The 23,750-nt window shown below is 43.5% G+C and overlaps 1 protein-coding gene across 4 annotated transcripts; it reads right to left on the bottom strand.

The window, feature by feature from the left end:
* Nucleotides 1-4,855: 4,855 nt before the first annotated feature.
* LOC133901165 (uncharacterized) lies at nucleotides 4,856-9,498 on the bottom strand. 4 transcript variants are annotated; one of them, XR_009906663.1, is made up of 11 exons: nucleotides 9,274-9,498; nucleotides 9,060-9,153; nucleotides 8,799-8,972; nucleotides 8,565-8,698; nucleotides 8,192-8,473; nucleotides 7,291-7,421; nucleotides 6,471-6,591; nucleotides 6,025-6,117; nucleotides 5,530-5,595; nucleotides 5,356-5,449; nucleotides 4,856-5,285 (listed from the first exon to the last, which is right to left on the bottom strand). XR_009906663.1 is itself a non-coding variant. In XM_062342438.1 (11 exons), the coding sequence occupies exons 2-11, from the start codon at nucleotides 9,085-9,087 to the stop codon at nucleotides 5,270-5,272; spliced, it is 1,143 nt and encodes a 380-aa protein (XP_062198422.1). In that variant the 5' UTR covers nucleotides 9,088-9,153; nucleotides 9,274-9,498; the 3' UTR covers nucleotides 4,856-5,269. The 4 variants fall into 4 exon arrangements, 3 of the variants coding, with proteins under 3 accessions (XP_062198422.1, XP_062198423.1, XP_062198424.1); XM_062342438.1 differs by having other exon boundaries at nucleotides 5,356-5,453; XM_062342439.1 differs by having other exon boundaries at nucleotides 5,356-5,453; nucleotides 9,060-9,096.
* Between the last annotated feature and the right edge of the window lie 14,252 nt (nucleotides 9,499-23,750).

Below are 23,750 nucleotides of genomic sequence, written 5' to 3'. Positions count from 1 at the left end.
CCTTATCGGCAGCTTGCGGTGGTTCAAAATCTGCGATGGTTGGTGGTATCTCAGATCTTCAGCACTTCTGTGGTAACAAACTTTCTCATTTTTGCTTTTGTGTGAGAGGAAATAGCGGTTCAATATTTGAGATCACTCTCACTTTTAACTTCTAAGCTCTGATACACTATAGTTAATGTCTTACTGAATGATTTCTCGTCTTATTTGTCCTTATTACAAGTGAGCAAAAGTTTTCATAAATACACTAACTTATCCTATATCATTGGATCGCATTGTCTGTGTTAAGTTGTGCATAACTACCTCGCTTAGTAGTTGATGGTGCTTTACCTGCCTGTATATGTTTGTTAATTCTAGTGATAAGATGGTACAATAAAGTATGGTTTTTTTCTCTGTGTTCCTTTGCTATCCAAAAAAGGTACTAGTACGATACCTTACCCGTTTTGATAAAAGTAATATATATATATATATGCTACATCTATGGTGTAGAATATTATTCTGCACCTTAGACCCAATCCAACCATCCACCTAGCCAACCAATCCAAATATGGTTTAGCCTAACCAACTCAGCCCACCCCACCCATCGGGGTAAGCCCAAACCAACCATTCTTCTCTCTTCTCCCTAGCTTATTCCCTTCATGATTCGCGAACAGAAGCGGACCAACAAGCAGAGGTAGGACAACGAGTAGAGTCGGAGCTGAGCTGACGACTTGCGCGCCACCTCCACCAGGAGTGCTCTAACCCTAGTGGCCAAGCTCTCCTCCCCGGCCGCCTGCTCCTCCTTCCTACGACTTAGATCTCATCCTTTATGACTCTGATTCAATCTACAATAGCCCGACTCCTGACTTTGAGTCTGGATCCCATGGAAATAGGTCAAGCACAACCTCTGTGAGCTCCACGAGGCTAGTATTGTTGGTAGTCATAGAATCATGAAGGAAACGAACGGGAATGTATGGTATCAAGGCAGTGGTAATGAGATCTCTTTTGCACCAAGGTGGAAGATGACCAATTACTGAGAACTATCTTGCTACTGAAAGAATTGAATTTGTTTACTGAAGAAAAACCCATGTGTTACTTATGATAAATACTTGTCTAAATAATGTTACTACTTAGTCCTTCAAAACGGATTCTACTGGATGCTACCGATGGATTTTCATGTGTTGTTCATCATTATTCATATGGATTCAGTGGTTCACCATATATTCCTACTGAAAGTACTCCATTCAAGATTTAGTATTTACTAAGTGTCAGTATTACTGAAGAAATTTAATATGATTTTTTCTTCAGTAGTCTAGTGTTACCGAAGGAATTTACAATGATTCAGTACTCTCCTCCTCTCTTTAGTAGATTATTCTTTTCAATAGTTCCAACCTATAGCAAATTTCTGATTCAGTAGTAAATTATTGATTTAGTAATCTAGTACAGGATTCAGTAGTTGATCAGTAGACATTCAGTAAGAGTTGTTCAGTAGTTCCATTAACTTGAATTTAGTAGTTCTTCAGTACTCCTCCTTCTCCCTTTAGTAGTTAACTCCAAGTCATAGTAATTTTTGACTCAGGTTAATTTTTTAGCATCCAAGTCATAGTAAATTTAGACACTTCAGTAGTCGTCCTTTCCTTTCAGTAGTCATGATTTCTTTTCTTCAGTACTTCATCCCTTCAGTAGTTCTAAATTCTTCAGTAGTAGTTCTCCTTTTCCTTTCAGGGTTCAATAATAATTTCAAGTCACTACAAAATTCTACACTTTTCCTTGTTCCAAGTTATGGTAAAATTGTGTCAGTAGTACTACTTTGTGCATCCAAAGAGAGAGAAAAATTATGTCAGTAGTTGATTCCATCGGATTATGTAGTCCACACTGTCGCAGTTCAGTATTCATACTATCACAATTTAGTAGATTGCATTAGTAGTACTCATTTTATTGTTCAGTAATTTCCTTTTTCAACAGTGAATGAAGGATTCAGTGGTACTAAGTTCTATCCTTCTCTCCTCCTCAGTGAGGCGAGCACATCCAATCACCCATAAGCTAGTTGCAAATCCTTCCCCTGATTCCCCTAGATTCATTATCCTCTTCAAAAACTGATTGCTAGTCCCTCAGTGTTGGATCTGTGGAATGGTGCCAAATCAGAGAAGGAGAGGAACAACAACCACAATAAAGAAGTGGCAGGCCATAGCTTGAGGAGGTCGACCCCTCCAGTTCACCGCGTAGAGCTCCTAGAGGCAGCTTGGCCTCCGATTCCATGGATCTCCGAGCTCCAGGGGGCACGACCAAGCACAATCCAGGGCAGTGCAATGGGGGAAGGAAGCAAGGTGAATCTGTGCAAGTCACATCGGGGAGGAAGCAAGGTGGATCTGTTCTGGCGTGGCGCACATGGGAGGCTTGTCGGGTCGGTGGAGCGAGAGAGGCACGAGGCAACTCGATCCGGCTAAGCGCCTGGGCATGGGGGCGGGCTCAATAGGGTGCAGGAAGAAGAGATGAGCGCAAGAAGAAGGATTGGACGCGGGGCTGGCGCGTGGTTTAGTTACCGATCGGAGCTGCGGCGGTAACTGAAAATACACATAACCGTGATTATCTATTAAAAATTTAAAAAAAATTAGAGAAAATTTATTTGGTAAAATTTGAATTTTGAAAAAAAAAATCACGATTTTAGCTGTTCGGTAACTGCTCGGTTTTGGTCGGTTACCGAGCGGTTTGGGTCGGTTACCGAGTGTTTTTCTCGTATTTTTGAATTGGTCAGTTACCGAGCGGTTTGGGTCGGTAACCGCTCGATTTTCTCGATTTATCGAGCGGTTTTATCGAATTTCAGCGTAGTTCAACAAAAAACCCAAAAAAGAACTCAATCTTGTAAAATCAATAACTAATTCATCTGAGCTTCAAATCAAATGAAATAAATTTTTTTGGCTTCCTTCTAACATGATCTACATGATAAAAGTATTTATACTCATAAAAAAGTTCAAAATTTTCTGTGAGAAATTGTATTTGAGAAACCAAGTTAAATGCATAGTTTACTCTTTGCTAATCCAAAAATCATGAAACTAATTTTGTTAGTCTTCTTATATGATCATATGTCTTTTAAAAATATATGAACTCATGAATTAGTTATTGTAATATGCATGATTGTGTAAATGTGTTGTGACTAGATTAATTCATAACTGACTCATCACACCTCAAAAATTAGTGAAACCACTTTCATTAGCTTATTTATACTATGATTTACGTAGAAAAAAATAATAGTAGACATGAAAAAGTTAATTACAGTGCTGTTTCTTAACATATTCACTTTATGCTTGTGAACTTTGTAAAAATCATAGAGAATTTAATAAAACTCTAAATAAAGTGAAATCAATTTTAAAGATTCTCTTAAAATACGTTTTATACAAAAAAAATATGTGTTTGTATGTTACACTTTTCCTTAACGTGAGTTAATAACTGAGCCGCACGCTTCAATTTTTTTCATTTTTTTCAAACTTTCTCCCTATAAAATATGATGCAAACGACATTATTTTTGAAATTTTTTTCATAGAAGGTCTTAGAATTGTGTCTAGTTTTTTTAAGATTTGTTTTGAATTTTTTATTTTTTTGAATTTTTTGAATTCAAATTTCGGTTACCGTTTGGTTTCTGAAACCGGACCGGACCGAGAAGTCGGTAACCGCGATTTTTGGGCGGTTACTGACGGTTTTTTGAACCCTGGGCTGGCGCGGTGAGAAGAGGAGGACGCGGTTAGGCGTGGGGCACTGGTTAGGTCGGGATGGTAGGAAGCTATGCGGTTCGGGGTGTATATATATATACACGTACTATTCTACACTTTAGGTGTAGCTTTAGGTGTAGCATATTTGTTACTCTCGAAAGTATGTATTTTCATATACGTATATTATAATATAGAAAATATTTAATATGATAAATGATATGTATATGAAGCAACATACCACTATTATGGCAATACGACTCAACAAAACCATTGCGCACCACAACATCATTCCACTAGCCGCCTACGGGAGCTAATCGGGGTTCCTAACCTTTCAAACCAGGCCTCAAACAGGGTCGATAAGCCTACAACTGCTCCTCAGTCTCCCGTTGCATTCCTGCCTCTGGACGACCAGTAGACTAGTTGGTTGAGTTTAGACTAAGCCTCGCCAAATACATGGTCGAGTGGTTATACTGTGAAGATTAGATAAGATATCACACCAATTTAGTCCTTAATTGAGCCAAGATAAACATCTCCACACTAAACATACCATACAAGCAATGCTTAAACTCCCAAGGCATTCTCGGCAAGAACCCTAATTTGCCACAGCTTTAGCAGGTCCTCTATGGTTATCAATATCCAATAAGTTTTCCCATCCTGTTACTCACACAACACCAAACCACCAAATTTCACACATTTCGCATAAACATAAAATAACAGTAAAGTACACAATCCTAAGTATAGTAGCATCAGGGATTCGTCTTAACGTATTTGATATTACCGAGATGGTAATTCTAGGGTTACCAAGGTTATATACGGAATGATAGTAATCAGCTCGACTAATTCTACAATAGAACAATAACTAAATCAACAACTCAAATTATGCTGATAAATAATACTTGTGCAATTATTTGGTGAAAAACGGTTGTGTTTCACGAATTCGAAGCATGTCGCATGTGTTTGAATTGCTGTATATTGTATAGCTGTATATATATCACGGACGTGCCAGTATACTCAAAGTATACAAAAGAACAGGAGACAAACTGTAATTGAAACACACAAATTTATTTATTCATTATCGAAATCATAAAATACAGTTGCATCTCTTCCACTGGTTCCACACACGTCAAATGTTTCAACTTTCAACTACCTAGTTTTCCAGTGTCACCCCATAATAAAAAAGCAAAAATAATAGAGATAATAAAAAATCATTACATCCAAAATTCAAAAGGTCATAACAGATACCCTTAGAAGTTGTCTTATGTTCATAATGCTAACATTTGTTTCAATGAAAATTAAGGGCGGTCTAGCTAAGGAGAGCTTACTTCTCACTAATGTCAAAGTGCTACTCATGTTGCGGTGAACACAAGTTGTATGTTAAGGGAAGTACCACTGAGTTGGCGGATAGATGGAAGCTAAATTGCATTTGATGAAAAACGGATACAAGTGGGAAGGGGAAATAACGAAAGGTCCACATTGATAACAGTATCTCCCAATAGCCTACATGGTCCACTTCCACCACCTAAGAATTTACTTACATCATTTAGGAAGTGCAATAACTTCAGCTGTTGAACACCAGAACCACGCTTTCACGGCAACATCCATCTACAATCATAACGAACCTACATCAATCATCAATGAGACAAAAAGTTATAGCGTGGTTGTAAAAGAAAACCTGTTGCAGAAGAAATTGTCGCGATCAACAGAAGGATTTTCCCACATATTCAGCATTGCAACAAATTTAGTGTTATCACTGGGTCTTCTTATGCCTGCCTGATTTCCCATACAGAGAAAGAACAGTATTAACAGTGAGAAAAATATGGTGATTAATGTAGTCATCCAAACTAACCTGGAGAATCACTCTATTCTTGGAGCTCCCAGCAACCACCATTCCATCAAGAAGTATCCCAGTAAGCTGAGAATAGGAAACAAAACATTACATTAACTCCAAAAAGTGTGATCATGCTTTTAAATACTAAAAGAATGTCCAAATACTCCACCCAGAGTGGAAAGTGCGAAACGAGATGGATGTGAAGGAAGTAGTTAGTAATTAGCAAATCGCAATAGATAATGACAAATTTTCACTATGGAAAGAATATTTTTAGCCGTGTTATGAAATACTAGACAGTGCAGCATCAGGAACAAAGGTATTTTTCCAGTTAACTGACACTTTGTGGAACTCAAAACATTTCCATATGCTTAATCGAGCAATTCTACCACTTCATCAGTAACAGGTATATCTACTTTGTAGTAAATATTCATGATGTTATAATATTAACCAAGAGCTCTAACTTCAAGATGGCATGCAAACAGTGCTAGGAACTTGCAGCAACTATAACAATACCTGAGCCACGGAGTGGAGAACTACTCCATCAATGCTACAGATGATATCACCAACCTCAATGCCTCCACAATTCGCTGATAACACTTCAGGGATCTGCAATTCATATGTGATTAAGTCAATGAAAAGGAAGGAGTTAGAAGCAAATCAAGTACACAAAACATGCTAATATTAGATAATTTTCTAAAGAAGAAAAATACACCATGCTCAGCGACACTTTCCACAAACCGAAAACCCCTACCTTTACTACTAATTTGGAATACGTATGTATTTCTCAATTAGTGCATCCATCTATCTAGGATACTATAAATTTCCAGCCAAACAAATAATCAATAATGAAGTTCCTATAATGTGTTTGTGTGCAAGAAAGAGGGGTAGCTGGTGAGGTTTCTTCCTTTCTTTTTTGTTGGGTGAGAGAGAGGGGGGGGGGGGGTTACACGGATGACTACCTGGTGTACCACAATTCCTGTGGATAGGTCAGGACACCTGTAGCATATTTTTTCCAGGTTGCTTAGTTCCAAACTGTGAAGAGCGTGCCCCCTTATGCAAAGAGGAGGCTGTTTGAGCGTCCTGCGTTCATCTTAAAATTTGTGAGCTTATTAATGACTAAATGTTAAGTCACCTACTGTAGTAGATATATCGCTTGCAATGTATCCTTAATATTACTAAAATACTGCCTACTCACACTACTAGGTACTAGCTCCAGCAATTTATCAAACACAAATATCAAACAATTTTTGAATTCTTAATATCCTAGCATGGTGAACATAATATTCGATAGCATGGTGATTTTTTTTTAAAAAATAACATGAAGAAGCAATAAGAAATACAAAGTAGTCACCGAGGGAATAAAAGCCAGAGCAAGCCATGCAAAAAAAATTAATGGGCGATAGGGCACTTAAGGAAGAAAAAGACAACAGAAATTCAATGGGTCACTGTTATCATACTATAGATTCGAGGATACTACGCTACTAATTTGGCTAACAGAAATAACACATAAGGACAAGAATATTTTCATAGAACTGTAACATCAGAAACAACTGTAATACCGTATTACCGTCGCGAACTAGTTGGAAACCATCCTTGCTGCCTAAGCATCTTTGTATAAAGTAGTATTAAGAAACTACTTCACAAGCATACTTAGGTATGTGCAAGTTTACATGTGTGTATGGGTGCACGCATTTACTTGTGCGCACACATTTGAAAAGAACAAAGCTAAACATTACACTGTAGATGATATCACCAAAACCCAAAGAGAATAAAGAGTACCCGAAGTACTTGAAGTGCTGTAGACATCTTGCCGCAATGTCAATCGGCAAGACAGGAGTGATGTCCTTGCCAAAAAAACTGATGCCAATGATTCTTCTTTCAAAATCCATGACAAGACCCCCGATGAACATCTGGTACAAGATGATAACATACTGATATAAATTTTGCTTTCTAATGGTGTTGTCCCAAACAGCAGCGTATGGCAATGGAAAAATAAGTCCACCACCTGAAATTTAACCACTCATGGAGCAGTATAGTGAAAAAAGGTATATTTGTGCTTATCAAAATAGGTTATGTAGCTCCAGGTGATTAATGATTAAATTCACATAAATCTGAATTGGATGGATGATCGTCTATTCACAATAGTATATGCATATACAGTAGTAATTTATCAAAAACATTTCACAAGCTAGAAATAGAATACTGTGGTCCATGGAGTATGGAGATATAAAAAAATTATGACTTATGATTTATCTAGACAAAATAAAAACATTCATGAACCGTTTGAGTTCTGGAGATACTTCATTGCAATGATTATTGCATACAATAATAGGTTACACTTTATCCGCACAAAAGATGACTGGACTTATGGATATATTTTATAGTTTATATATATCGCATATCTACGGCATATGTTATGCATACCATAACACCGAGATTATGACTTTTAATTATAACTATCTTTTACAGTGATTAGGAGTGTCAGGTCAGCCTCACTCGAAAAAAACAGCCGTGTAATCATTCAAGAGTAACGGAATCTTTTACAAGCTATACATGACGCCTTACACACCGACAACTAATTGGACATGCAACCTTTCTTTAAACCCTGTAATGGAATCTCATTCATATTCACATCTCTTTTTTCACTATTAGTATTTGAGACATTGTATATCTTTTTTACCTTACTAACAGGACAGGTGCAGACCAAAAGCTCACTGCAGTCCAACTTGCTCCTTTCACGAATCATGTCCCCATGTCTCACCAGTAAACCTTGTGACTTGGAGTCCCGGCCTACAGCTATCACAGGCCGAACCAGCGTGGAGTAACAGCCAGGAAGGTCATTAAGTGCCACCATGGGAAGATCCAACTGTGACTCAACAGTTACAACAGCAATATTATACTGCAAATTGCACATTGCTATGCACCCATCAATAGCTCTTTTGTTGTGTAGAAGCACTTCAATCTGCTGTCAATAAACTAAACCCTAGGTACGATATCAACGAGAAGAAAGTTAAAACATTAAAACAAGTTAAGGAAACTGTTGCTCTGTTGACCTTAACTTCACCCCCTTGATAGGCATCATAGTCTGTGCCAGGTTTCCTAACCAGCGTAGCAGAGGTGAGTATCCATGTTGCAGAGCCCACATGATCGACAACTGTGCCAGTACAAGCAAATAGAATATTCCCATCTGTGATGTCCAAGGCAAGTAGTAGAATCAACAATCTCTGATGTGCAAATATAACAACTGAAAACATAAAGCTTATATAGGTGGAAATCAGTAAAATTACCAACAGAAGAGACAAGGGATACGACAGATCTGGATATGCATAACGCCACTTTTTTTGCATTCAGGCCTTGTTCGGTGAAATCCTCTGGGTCGCTAGGATCATCCTCCTCAGCTGCCGCCTCCAACTCGCTAGGATCATCCTCGAAAAAAAACGCCTCCCAATCGCTAGTATGATCTAAGGAATTAACAAGCCATGATTCATAAAACCAGGGGGGGGGGGGTGTGAATGGAAGCAGAAATGACTTGTTAATTTTGCCATCACCTCTTGGACTTGCATTATTTTGGGACATCTCCGAGATCTGTGAGGAAATTGCGAGTTTGAATGAAAGGAGAAACAACTTGGTAATTATTTTGCCCTGAATAAAAAGACCCAGCGATTATTCCGGGCTATCTGGAGTCCGGAGCAGGGGCGGACTTCATTAGGGTCTGGGGATTCAGTTACCCCGAAAAATTTGGAAAATAAACTGCACCCGCACCTTAATTGGGAACCAAGAAACTGAGTAGAGCGAAAAACGATCCGGTGTGATGGATAACAAAACCAACTCTTAGAACAAAAGAATCAATCCAAGCAAGCAAGAATCAATTCCCAACAGAAAAAGCAACCAGTCTTCGCCCGGATGGATCTCCACCGCCAGTAGACTGACAGAGGAGCGGCGCCGTCGCAGCAGAGAGAGAGATCCGAGCGGGGGAGGACCGGCGGCTATCTTTTACTGTAGTAAATTTAATCATACGTTTTTTTAAAAAAGGATTTATAATATTTAAAATGTTTATATTATTAGATTTATCGTAAAACAAACTTTACTAGTATTATATATTTTTAAGCATCTATAATTTTTTAGAAAAATGCTTGGTCAAATTTGGTACAGTAAAAATAGCGACAAGTAAACTAAAACGGAGGGAGTACCTATAAAAATAGAGCAAATATCAAAAGTACGCTATTACATTTTTTATTGGTAAAATCTATTTCATAAAACTACATTTCCCTCTCAATAAATTTTCACGAAAGCCACACTTTTGTTAAGTTAAATAGCTCAGACCCATATGGAATATGCCATGTGGGCCATGGATCTTTAAAGTGTAGCTTTGCGAAAATGTGTTAACCACATCGTAGTTCTGCGACATAAAAATAATAGAGTGTAGTTCTATAATGCATAAAAAAAAGTGTAGCTTTGTGGAATGGAGATAAAAAGGTGTAGTTTTGTGATCTTTTAGTCAAAAGAAAAGTAGTTTTTTATATTTACTCAAAAAGAAAAAATAATTTCTATTTTTGTAGTTTGATAAAATGGTCTAACCTTGTTCGTTCAACTCCTATACCAGATATGTCTTTTTTTAATAGCTCGTTGGATTTGAGAATATTGTATTTTGACATTTGAAACACGTGGCTTCAATGTTTTGACACCATCAACATTTGCTTTGCCAAAATAGCACCCAATATATAGAGCACTTTAATTCCATGACATTCTACCCATCTTAATATATTTCCTTTTCTTTTCCCTGTTTTGGTGCACGAAATAACACTTATGCCTTTACCTCAACAACACTTACTTGCGAACAGGACCATGCTTCTGTATGGCGTTCTACTCTGTAGCATATGCAAGTGTGGGAGTGCCTACTTTCCTAAAAATTCAACACATCAAGACAAGGCTTCATGCGAACAGAAAATTAAGAAGCACATAATTAACACAAGCACATAATTAAGGATCATTGAGTCATAATCTCATCCATACAGGTTGCATGTCATCAACAAAAAACTCAACATCACATAGTCATGACACTTAACAATTTAGATAATTGAGGCTACATAATGGAATTTGAGAAGGAGTTCTCTCTCCCATTAACATTGCAAGGCGCCTACAAATATATTTAGGGTCAAATTTAGTTGTAAGTAAATGATATGTTGAACACTAGTACCATCTTTGCTTACCTTCTTGTAAGCACACCCGGACTATCATGCAGTATTGCATCACTAGCAATGGTGGATATTGTGGTGTCGAAGGTTCAGCAGGAAGGGCTTTGGTATTGTTCTTACTTAGTGGTCTGCAAGATGGTAAAAATGAGCATCCATAATTAAGTGTGACAATGAGTAGTATATATCTAATGTATACAATATGAATACGAATCCCTGGGGTCTCCTATATACCCAGAGCGTACAGTCGTATTTAGGAAGAAAATCCTTGGACGTATGGAAACCTCCCGCAGGTGTCAAGATATCCCTTAATCAAGAAAGCTATCCCTAAGTTTATGGATGACAGAATTCTACTCGAAAAGAAGTCCAGATGTTGTACGGCAACCCACCTATATATGGAGCTGGGGGCCTTGTGGAGGGGACAAGCCAATCCAGAATCGCAATCATGATCTACATCGATAACTCACCAAACAACATGTTAGGAACCTTCGACTAGCAGTAGATCTCATCTAGGCTAGCCACGACCCCCCTTGTAATCTGTCTCGAAAAACAATACAAGAACACAGGATGTATGGTTATTATCCTTCAGGAGGCTCGAGCCTGTATAAATTATTGTCTTTTGGTGCTTGATTCGGCAAGAGGGAGTATCCCCTACTTTCATCATATATTCGTAAGATCGGCGATTTACTAATTGTCGACAATTGGCACCGTCCATGGGGGGCATTGCCAACGACGCCAAATCTATGCCATCTACCTTGTCGCTGACTCCACCACAGACAATGTCGAAATCCGGCTACTCGAACGAGGGGTTCTACAACAAATTTTCCCTCTCGCCCAAGGAAGATCCGATGATCGATTGGGTGGATCTAGGTGACACTATCCATGATGACGAGTTCAGTGACGATGTAAGTCGTTTTATGGACGAGTGTGCCAGGGCTTACGGTATCGACATCGAATCGTCCGATAACCAAGACACTCGCATGAGCGACTTGTGCCGCAAGTAGGGATCTTCCCTCGCGGCTTCCGACAACTCAGATTGTCAAAGAAACTTCTTGAAGATATCCCTCAATGGTAGGTTCATGATGGATATAGACTCCTCTTATGAAGTGTACCCCCGAGAAGTTTTCACCATCAAGGATGAAAGCGGTACCCGGTCCGACCTTCCTCAGGACCCAAAAATCATTGTTGACCTTGGCCGGGGGGGGGGGTGATCATACTCTTTCCTCGCTGATGACAATGCCTTAGATCATATCCAAAACTTAGCTGTGCATCCAGATCCTATTACCCCGTACCACCAGCAAGGTGTCGGATGCTATAGATCTGGAACTGCTCAAAGGCTCTTGGGTGTCCAAGACCTGCTCTGACAACCTCTCACGGCGGATCTTACTACCCCCGAGGGAAAGAAGTGGCTCAATGACATGGAGGATGTCATCCGACAAGCACAGGCGCAGGCCAAGTTCTCCCATCTAGCGGCAGCTGCCAACAGCTCCACTGGAGGGAAGGCCTACATTGACCCTTCTCGTGACGAATCAGATCGAGAAAGACGTAATCCCCAGAACCAGGCTCTCTGGGAAGAAAACCGATCTCAGCGTCACCACAAAACTTTGCCAATATGAAATCACCCCATCTCGGATTTATGCGATATAATTGATGAGCGAAGACGCTCAAGGACCCCTCAGGACCAGTCACTCTCTCCATGATGACCTAACTAGAGGACATCTCGGCACAATAGTCATTCGAGTCGGGGTCGCGACCAATCTCCAACCCCTGTGACTGGGGCGCCCGTGGCTACTCAGGGTGCCATCAATGGGTGCTAGACTTTCTCGCCAGAACTCAGAAGGGTTTGGTGGCTGGCCCGGTTCAGACCAAGGTCAATAGAGAAGTACAATGGGTCAATAAATACTATTGAGTTCCTCCAGATTTACACTACTGCTATCTAAGTGGATGGTGGGGATGAGAAGGTCATGGCTAACTACCTCCCCACTGCCCTTGAAGGTTCAGCTAGGACTTGGCTGACCAATCTGCAGCTGTCGGTGTAATGAATAGTGGGGTCCCCTCGCGGGCGGACCCACGCCGGTAAGATATCAGCAGGTATTGTATGCCACGTTTATCCGAAACCGTGGTCACCCCGCGCGACCAACCAGCAACCGCGCGATCAGCCAGCGACCACGCAACCAGGCTCTCCGACCAAGCTCCGCAACCAATCCCCAGTCGCAAGAGCAAACCCTGCGACCAGTCTCCTCTGGTCGCGAAGTAGGTATGTGTCTAAACAGTCTAATCATAATAAATGCTTTTTCACTCGAGTGTTTCCCTTCCCCAGGTCCTCTTTCTGGTTGACTGAGGTGTGACAAGCATGTCAGGAGGTCTTTTGCAGGTGCGCAGGCGGTGCGTGGGGACGGGACAGGGCAGTCCGGGCGATCGGGATGACACAGGCGGTGGAGCAATGGGACAGGCTCTGTAGCGCAGAAGAGCAAATGGGATACGTCCGCTCTTAGTAACGATGGGCCTAGATGGGAAGCTCTAGCTAGGCCTGGGTCTGTGTCTTGACTCATGTGTAAATCCTCTCTCCCTCTGATATATAAAGGGAGGAGTACCAGGCTTGTAAAGGGATCCGAAAAAGAGAGGCCCGAGGAGAAGAAGGCTGGGCAAGAACATCATCTGTAGCCCCTCAACATCGACCGCAGCCTCAGGTACTCCAAGAGAATATAGGGAGAGAGAGTCTAGTGATACGATAGTTTACCAGCTACGACCTAACGGGAACCTGGCAAACTGATCGCGTCTCTAGACTCCTATCTACGACATCTAAACTCATCCCACAGCAACAGAGCCACAAAGGCTAACACTACAAAGGCGGTAATGCCACACAGGCAAAAGGGTAACAAGCCGCGAAGGCAAAGAGCCCTAAAAGACATCACACTATCGGGCCTCGTTGCATGTCATCGGCCATGACACAATATCAAACTCACCGAGCTCATCATCATTGGCCTCTAAAATCAGACCATCAAACTATCCATAAGATTAGCGACAAAAAGGGGCCTCAAGCTAACACTACTCACATCACAGAGCCCACAATAGCACGGCCATACCAGCAGAACCATAAAGGCAATACTACAAAGGCCACGGTAATCAACTCCAGCTCTAGTAATCAACAGAGAGGAGGCAACAAGCAAGAGACATGAATAGCCAACATCAGGGATACAAAAGTATTACTGAGGCAACCACAGGATTTTAACATCAAGTAAGCCACAAGGCATCAGATAGCAAGAAGGTCTACAAAAACAAGGCACCAAGGTTTCTGACCATCAGCAACCGAGCTGACTAGAGGATACTAGGCAACCTAGTCACAAGTGATGTTCAGGAGTACACTGCAACAGACAGGTAACTATAGGGCAGTAAAGAGCCGCCCTCACCCAACAGCCAACATCAGGAACTCATTATCAGAACAGCAAGCCTTGCAGCTACATGTAACAGGCATTATGACCAGACTAGGCTACAAAAGGTGAACCATCAACTAGAGCACATAGATGGCACACACTAAGGTGGCAACACACCAACAAGCTCACAATCACCTATCGGTACTCAACAACAGGGGAGAATCAACTACAACATCACAGCCAGCGCCGCGTGATGGAGGCGGCAACATGCATCAGGCGCACACCCATGCATACACCAGTGACAAGAGCATACAGATACGCACAAAGGCGATCAAGCCAACATAAATATGAAGGTCGGGCTCAAAATAGATAGCGCAACAGCACACATACACATCAGACAGCATGTGCACGCGAAACGGCCATAGAAGAAGAAGTAGCCACCAACAGATCAACAACACACCAGAGCTCCCTGGCAAAAGCACACGTGACAGGCGGTGCTTAGACCCCTTGCCAGCATCGCGACGGCCCTCTAACACCCAGCTGGCCACATGAGCATCAAAACAAACTGAAAAGGGGGCAACAACACATATGTACCCACCCAAACTCACAACAGCATGCCCACCTCCATGGCCATGGTGCAAAGCGCCGACCAAAACACCTGTACGACACGCGACCATAGCACAAGGCCGGCCAGAACTCCATGATGGCCGTCAAACATGCTGCCCGGTCATCATAGATCAGAAAAAACAACAGCAGCTCCGCGATCAAAGCACATGCACACACCATATGCGCCGGAGGCTCTCGGACACCCTGCCGGCAATCACCGGCACTCTGACTCCCACTCGGCGGCAGCAAGTTCATAGACAAGACAGAGGGGGAAGACATCAAGCCAACCAAAAGAACGACACAAAGGGCGGCCAGTGCACCTGCCACTCTCCCAGCCACGGCGCAAAGCGCCGGCCGGGGCTCAACTCGACGGCCGCGGCGACCAAGGCCGACTGGAAGCACACATAGATCAAAAGCCCAACACGTTGACGGCCCCTGGAGCAAACACAAGGATCTTTCCAGCATCTCCATGGGCACGGCGCAATGAGCACCGGCTGAATCACAGATCAAGTAAGCAACCGGTCGGAACACAAACCAACAGTAAGCACCATCACCACGGACGCGGCGCAAGAAGCATCGACCGGATCACAAACTAACAGCGAGCAACACCGCCACGTACACGACAACAAGTGTCGGTCGGGCACCACCACAGAGCAACAAGCCACCAACCAAGGCACAGCACCACACCACGGACACGGAAACAAGTGACGGCCGGGCACCACCACAGGGCAACAAGCCACCGGCCAAAGCGCCTGCGAGCACGGACACGGGTATGAACGCGCCGGCCGGCCAAAATTTACCCCCTAATAAAATTTGTCTTTTATTCCTCCTTGTACAAGTTGTATTTTATTTCAAATTTTGTGGGATGCTAGAAGACATTATACCCTATGTTAGAAAAAAATTTTACTGTTTTTTGCGCCTATTTTTCATGCATTTTATACCTCATGATTTAAAATAGTATCAAATAATCCTAACCTACGAATATAATAAAGACAAATTCTAAAAGTTGTTTGTAGCATAAGGTTTAATGTCTTGTATCATCCTGAAAAATTTGAGTGTAATAGAAAACTTGTACAAGGAGAAACAAAAAAGACAAATTTCATTAGGGGGTAAATTAACCACATGTGAATAGTTTAGTGGACTAAATCGACTCAAGTTTTTGTCTAAGGAGAAATTCAGACAAACATGATTGTTGAGGGGACTAAATGGACTTTTTTTCTTAAAAGTATGAGTACTCGTTAGAAAAATAGTTTCATAATTGACGTGGGTTAGACCGGAGCTAATTGCATGACAGTGGCTCGAAGTGCTTGCTAATGTAAATTTTTCGGGACCGCTAGCGCCCAGATGTCCTACATGAGCATCCTTGTCAGACGTTGCCTTAGCCATTACATCTTATACCCTAGAGCAAATATTATCCATCCAATATTTCATCTCCTTGTAAAGAAAAAAAAACATCCCACCGTGATAAAAAAAAAACATGCTAATGCAACACGAAAACAATGGCTCACATAACAAATAGAACTTTTCCATCCCATCTTAGTCTACCCAATGCAACAAAAAGATCCCACCACATCAACAAAACAAATTATCAGCGCAACAAGAAAAAGAGGCCGGTGCAACACAAGCAAACCCTCTAATGCAATCAATATGGTGCAACAAATAAAAAAAAATACCCCTTGCAACAACTAAAAATAAGTGCCGCAACAAAACGAAGAAATAAATCTACGTGCCAAAATTATCTCTCTATGCAACAAAACAAAAAGGTTATTGTAACAAACAAAACCTGATGCAGCAACTAAAAACCAACATCTGTGATGCTCAATAAACAACCATGAACGATGCAACAAATAGTATTATTATTTGCAACAATCAAACATAACTCCAGCATAATAATAAAATTGGTAAAATAAACGACAAATCCATGAACCAAAAACCAGATATTTAATCAACAATAGAAAATGCCTATTAAAATAAAGAAAAACTATTGCTTGTTGTCACGGGTTGGCCTACACCACATATTGGCATGTCTGTGAGCAACAACGTTCAGGACCAACCGAGCATCCCATTATGTTAGACGATATCTTGGTTGGTTATGATCTCCCTATTGGTTGAGATTCTTTCTTTGCTTAGCGCCTAATACTTGCCACCTCTCACTCTTATCCCACCAGTGCTATTCCATAAACTGTGGTTAATTTGAATGAGTCCGGCTATATATGTATGTGTGTTCCACCATTGATTGTATTACGATTATTCTCTCTATCATGGTATCACGATACTGGTTCGCTCCTGCGACCCTTCTTTTTCCCTCTCTCAAACCCTAGTGTGCCACCACCTATCTCCACACGCTGGTGGCGGCTGGTTCCACAGTTGACGCTGCGCTACAAGCTGCCTAGGCTAAGCGTCTGTGCCAGGCCGCTGAGTGCGCTCGCCAAAAGGAGGAGGCATGCCGCGCCTATACCATGGTGCAGACTCAGGTCGCGACCACCGTAATTCATGTGCAAGCCATCGCCGTCCTCAACATCAAGGCGCTCATCCCCATTGTCCTCGATCTTGCATCCCTGAACTACAGCAAGTGGAGCGTCCTCTTCCTCAACACTCTCGACCGATACGACCTCACCGATCACATCCTCACCGATGATGAGGTTGACGCCAACGATGTCCACTAGCATCGGATCGACTACACCGTGCGGTCATGGCTTTACGGCATCATCTCCACCGAGTTGCTCAAGGTCGTTATGACACCCGTCTCCACCACCCGTACCGTTTGGACGGGCCTTGAAGATCAATTCATCGCAACAAGGACACATGTGCCCTCTACCTCGATGCCCAGTTTTGCACATTCGTCCAAGGTGATCTATCTATTTCAGATTATTTTTGCAAGATTAAAGGAATGACCGATGCACTAGGTGATCTCGATGAGCCGGTTCAAGACCGTATGCTCGTCCTGTCCGTTCTTCGTGGCCTCAATGACAAGTTTGCCTATATGGCCACCCTTCTCAAGCGCCAAAAGCCATTTTCGTCGTTCTTCGATGCTCACTCCGATCTGCTACTCGAGGAACTTACCATGGCGTCTAAGCCAGGTTCTTTGTCAACCACCCTTGTCGCCATTGCGCCCTCTGCCCCGCACGCCCCCGCCACCAGTGGTAGCGGCGCCAGTCAGGGCCCCAGTGCTAGCCACGGTGGTCAGGCTCCCCCTCCTAGCAATGGGAACCAGGTTCGCTCCAACACCAGTAGCACACCTAATGGCATGACCGCTCCTCAAGGCAATGGTCGCAATCGATGTTGTGGCCGTTGTAACGATGATAACAACAGCGCATCAGCAAACTACGGCTAGCCTTCTATGTGCAATCTGTGGCCTCATGCGCTGGTTGTAGGTGGAGCATTGGGTGCACCCGCGTCATTCGAAGCACCTCCCGGACTGCCAACTATGCCATCTGGTATGATACCACAGAGGCTGCAACAAACGTGGATGCCCACACCGCCACTAGTGATGTCGTGGGATCAGAACATGTTGGCGAATGCGTTCAACACGATGACACTCCAACCACCGCCGACACCAGACTGGTATATGGATTTGTGTGCCACTTCTCACATGACGTTAAACTTCGGTAATCTTCTTGTTTCCCATCCACCCACTTCTTGTCCATCTGACATCATTGTTAGCAACGGGTCTTTACTCCCCGTCACTTCCACTGGGTTGGTGTCTTTTCCCACCACCTGTCGTCCTTTGCATCTTCATAATGTTCTTGTTTCCCCACATATCATTAAAAATCTGATTTTTGTTTGGCGGTTTACTACTGACAATAATTGTTCCATTGAATTTGATCCTTATGACCTCTCTGTGAAGGACCTCAACTCCAAGAAAACGTGATTGTTAGGTACAATAGTTTCGGGGAGCTCTACCCTCTCTACGTGCCAATGTCCCAGCCACCACGCCCTCACCGCCACCGACACATCCACTGCGCTTTGGCATCACCACCTTGGTCATCTTGGTCATGAGGCTCTCTCTAGACTAGCATGATCCTTTGGTCTTCCATGTAATAAAGACGCATCGGATAGTCTTTGTCATGCTTGCCAACTTGGTCATCATGTGCGCCTTCCTTTTGTTTCCTCCACTTCTCATGCGTCCAAGAAGTTCGATTTGATACTGGGATCTCTGGACATCTCCCATTGTTAGCGTGTCATGATACAAATATTATCTCGTTATTCTTGATGACTGCTCGCATTTTTTGTGGACATTCCCTCTCCGCCTCAAATTTGACACCTTCCCAACTCTTTCTAATTTTTTCTCTTATGTAGCAACAAAGTTTGGCTGCACCATTAAGAGTATCCAGTGCGATAATGGGTGCGAGTTTGATAACTCCACAGCCCGGACTTCCTTTCTCACCCGTGGCGTCACCATTCATGTGTCATGCCCTCACACCTCTCCACAGAATGGTCGGGCCGAGCGAATCATTCGCAACACCAACATCATCAGTTCCCTCTTGTTTCAGGCCAATCTCCCCGCCAGCTACTGGGTTGAAGCACTACATACCGCGACTTATCTCCTCAATCGCCACCCCCAACAAAACACTGGACTTCTCTACTCCCTTCTTTGCGCTATACTGTGTATACCCTGTGTGACATCCTAAAATTAGCGTATTAATTAAATAGCAAAATCTAGTGCAAATTTAAAAATTTTATAGTAAATTAAAACCAAATGAAATCAAGAAAGTATGTGTGTGAATATTAATACTGGTATTGTTTGGCTAAGTATTCCAAAATGTTCCAAATCTATTTTAAGGTAATCCCTAACTTAAGATGATTCCTCCGCATTTGGTTTATGTTGAGTGGTGATTTAAATTGGATGTCTCTCAAGTTCAAATCCTTTCTTGAAATTCTTTTCAACTCAGGTCCAAATTCAATTTAAATCCTTTGATCCAAATCATATTTCCAAATCTCGGAGTTTTACCCCTATCTCATAATTCAAAGATTTCCAATTGAATTGATCCTAATCCAAGGTCAAATTCAAATTCATTTTTAAATCTCTATTTTGAACTAAAATCCTTATTCCTTTTCTTTTCCTTCCCCCCCCCCCCCCCGCGCGCCTGGGCGTTTCCCCCACCTCCCGCTCGCACTCTAGCACCGCGCGCCGCACTGTGCTTAGTCGCCACCGCTTTCGGCCCCATTAAGGTATCGATGACTTCGTCGCTCGCCCCTCCCCTCTCGGCTCTCACGGCGCGCTGTCCGAGCAAACCCTGGCAGCCACGACTTCGGTGACCGCCCGTACGCGAGAACCGACGGTCGCGCCGACCCGTCGCACGGATGAGGATGGGCGCCGCCCACCGCGCTGCTCACTGTGGACAGCGCGGCACCGCGTGTCCAGCGCCACCTTGCACCGAGCTGCACCACCTCTCCAGCCCCCTCTCCCCTATAAATAGCAGGCAGCGCTTTTCCCCCCTTTTTAATTCATCTCGCTGCCGCCGCGCCTTCATTCCTTTCGCTCCACCACTGCTCGCCCCTGACGTGTTATCGCGGAGGACCAGAGGACCGTCACCGTCCCTGTGCAGTTCCCCATCCGTCGGAAGCCGACGTGAGCCGCCCGTGCATCGAAGCTGAGCTGTCCACCATCTCCCTTCGACCAAACGCCGGCCACCGTGACCAAATCGCCATCGTTCGCCCTCCGGTGAGACTCTTGGTTCCCCTAGCATCCCCTAGATAGTATGTAGGCATCTCTCGAGCCCTTTTTGCTCATTTCCATGGGCCGCTGTGTGATTGCCGAGCGCCGCCATGCAAACGTCGCCGCCGACGTGCTTGTGCGCCTTGTGTGCTCACTAGCCGTCGTGTCGTGTGCTCTAGAGGCGTTATGCCACTTTTCCTCGCAGGTTGGCTCCTCCCCGTGCTAGGGAGGTGCTGCCTGATTCTTCTCGCGCCGCTGCCCTTAATTCGGCCATGATCTGGCGTTGCTTTTGCCGCTAGCCACCATCGACGAGCTTCCCATCGTGTTCCCCGTAGCGTGTAGAAGCCCGGCGTCAACTCGTCGTCGTGAAACTCCAGCGGAAACCCGAACCCGGCGAGCTTTCCAGTGTCGCACCACCGTGATTCCTCACCGCCGGCTTAAAATCCCCCTCCCCCCCCCCCCCGCTCCGTTGCTCGCGCCCGTCCGCACGTTGGCGCGCTCGCCCGAGCCAGCTCGGGCCGTGTCTCGGCCTGGCTAGTAGGCCTAGCTGCCAACAGGCCGCGCCCTATGGGCTGGCCCAGCTCCCCTGGCCCGTTAACCAACCAGCCCAATACTGTGTAGCCCAACACTGTGCAATCCAATACTGTGTAGTCCAACACTATGTAACCCAATACTGTGCAGCCTGGCCCGGACTCGACTCAATCTGGGCCCATCTCAGCCCAACTAGTACTGTTCATGTGGGTCTGGGTACTGTTCAGTGGGCCCCACCAGTGGGTCCTATTTAGTATTTTTCCAATTTAATTTGGATTAAAACTTTCGGGAGCCGTAACTTTTCCGTTCTGGCTCCGATTTCGGCAATTCTTTCGTCGAAATTCATCTAAAATCGAGATCTACTCATCTGTCACATTGTGTTGTCCATTAGGGCTCATTTGGTTTTCCATTTGGTATTAATTGGTTCTTTTCTAGTATAGCCGTTATTGATCGTAGTTGTAATTGCAGAGCAACTAGAGTTTTGCGAGTGTTGCGCAGGAAGCATCAGGAGCGAAGAGGATCCAGACTACAACCAAGACTTTGAAGAGAACTTCAGAGAAGGCAAGTCCTATCTCCTTGATCATACTGAACCTATGGTTTTCAAATAATATACATGATCAACTAAAACCGGACTTATTATCGCATGTGTTATATATTGCGTTTTCTTTCAAACTACTTGTAGTAGTTAATCCTATCAACACCGCCATGCCTTACATGTCATCATCCAGAATACATATCACCCTAGGAATATCTGTTGTTAAATATATTAACAATGGATGACGCCTTGATATCTAGCCTGCTTAGGATGGAATACGTCTCCTCAGAGATGTTGCTTTTAAAACACTTCTCCTCAGAGATAAGATTTACCGTTATCAATGTTAACTCATATACCATGAATCATTGATGGTTATGAATTCCGTGATGGATGTGAAATCCTTGACATCGTGTGGGATATGGTGGGAGATGTGTAAAAATGGGTGAAAACTGCTTTGACGGGGGCAGGTGGAGTAGTACTCTGGACGAGGATGCCCCTGGAGGCTTGAGTCACCTTTGTGGTGTTCATTGACATAAGATACCTGCTCTGACCGATTAAGGACCGAGTCATTACACCGTCATGCTTAGCCACCCCCTGCAACCATGCATCCTAAATGGGCAGGATTTGACTCTTCTTTCACCGGACTGGGTTGGGCATAATACTAGGTGGCTGGGGAGCAGCGAGAAACCAAGTGTCCATCTAGCCCTATATTGAATATTTTGAGAGACAACATAGCCAATCTGGTATTCTGAACATGGTCTCTGGTATTTGGAGTGTCTCGTAGAAAAGCTCAGCAGGAAAGGTGTTTGGAGGATCTCGGTATGATTCACTTCTCCGCTTGCAACGGTTGGAGGCTGAGCATATCGCATGGGTAAAGTTGTACAACCTCTGTAGAGTGTAAATCTATTCGAATAGCCGTGTCCACGGTCATGGACATGCAAAAGCAATAACCCTGATGACTAGACTCTGGGTGTGTGCGTCTTGATGAGTGAGTGTGTGGACTAGATGTCTGTGTGATGAGGTTCCTGGCTCACTCCGCCAGAAGCTGTATGATACTAGAGGTACACCAGATGTGATAATAGGGACTGCGGAGTAGGTGTAGCCCCTCCCAGGACCGAAAAACCCCAGATAAAGCTTGTTAGCCGGTTTTAAACTATTTAATATCAATAATAAGTGATACAATAGAATACCTGCATAAACCGCTTTACGCATAAAACTAAACCGTAAAGTCTTATCCTTGAATTACCCATTTATACACCTTGAAATAGTATAGGGCTTGCTGAGTGCCTTCCGTACTCACTCTTGCTGTCATTCAGATGAAGAGGTGGATCCCACCAATGCCAGAGCCGAAGACGAATCTGAGGAGTAATCTCTAGAGTCGTGTTTGCACCTAGCTGCATGTCGTTTGGGTTACGTTTTCCGCTGTGCTTTTGTTGGCCATTTGGCTAGGTTTGTAATATATACACTATGGTTTGTAACCTTTTGTACCCTATAATCTTAATACTTATGTTCGAGTTTGACTGTGATATTACAACTGTTTTACTGTGTGTATCAGCTACTTAATCTAAGGACTGATACAGGAGGCGCAGTAGATCCTGAGATTAGGGTCTTACACCCTGACTATTCCCATCTCCATATTTTTGGGTGCAAATGCTACCCCAACCTCTCTGCGACCAATCTCAACAAGCTATCTCCACGATCTACCCTTTGTGTGTTCCTTGTTATCCTTCTGACCACAAGGGTTACCATTGTTTAGACTTGTCCACTAACCGGATCATCATTTCCCGTCACGTTACCTTTGACAAGTCATCCTTTCCGTTTGCAGAGGTTGCCGCTCCTCCTCCTTCTGACTTTGATTTTCTTTCGGAGTTCGATCATGCACCGCTTCCTATTGGCACCCGGTTTCATCCGATGCCAATGGGCTTGCCTTTGCTACTGTTGTGGCAAATCATGAACTTCCTCATAAGCGAGCTCTCGTCCGCAAAGGACCCTCCAGGCCTCCACCCATCATTTTGCTTGCCGGCAGATCTGCTCATCAACGTGCAAGCTCGTCTTGCCATGGGCAGCCGAGGAGCTGCTTGAGATACAGAGAGGCACTCATATATCGTAGCAGAGTTTCAAAGCACTAGCGGTGGGAATGGACGGAAGGTATTGGGACAAATCTAGAGCAATGGGAAAGAAGTGCATCAGGGATCCAAATAAGCACAATGAGTCTACGTCTGTTTTTTCCCCGGCGGATTAGAGACCCGTAGAGTAGACGTACCGAAATTTTCAATCCACAGCGCATTTAACAAGTACTCTTCGACAGCTTCTTATTTTTAGTGATTGGAACTGACTGATTT

This window comes from Phragmites australis, chromosome 20 (assembly GCF_958298935.1).
Source record: "Phragmites australis chromosome 20, lpPhrAust1.1, whole genome shotgun sequence".
Taxonomy (NCBI): domain Eukaryota; kingdom Viridiplantae; phylum Streptophyta; class Magnoliopsida; order Poales; family Poaceae; genus Phragmites; species Phragmites australis.
This window is presented reverse-complemented; position numbering and strand designations above follow the sequence as displayed.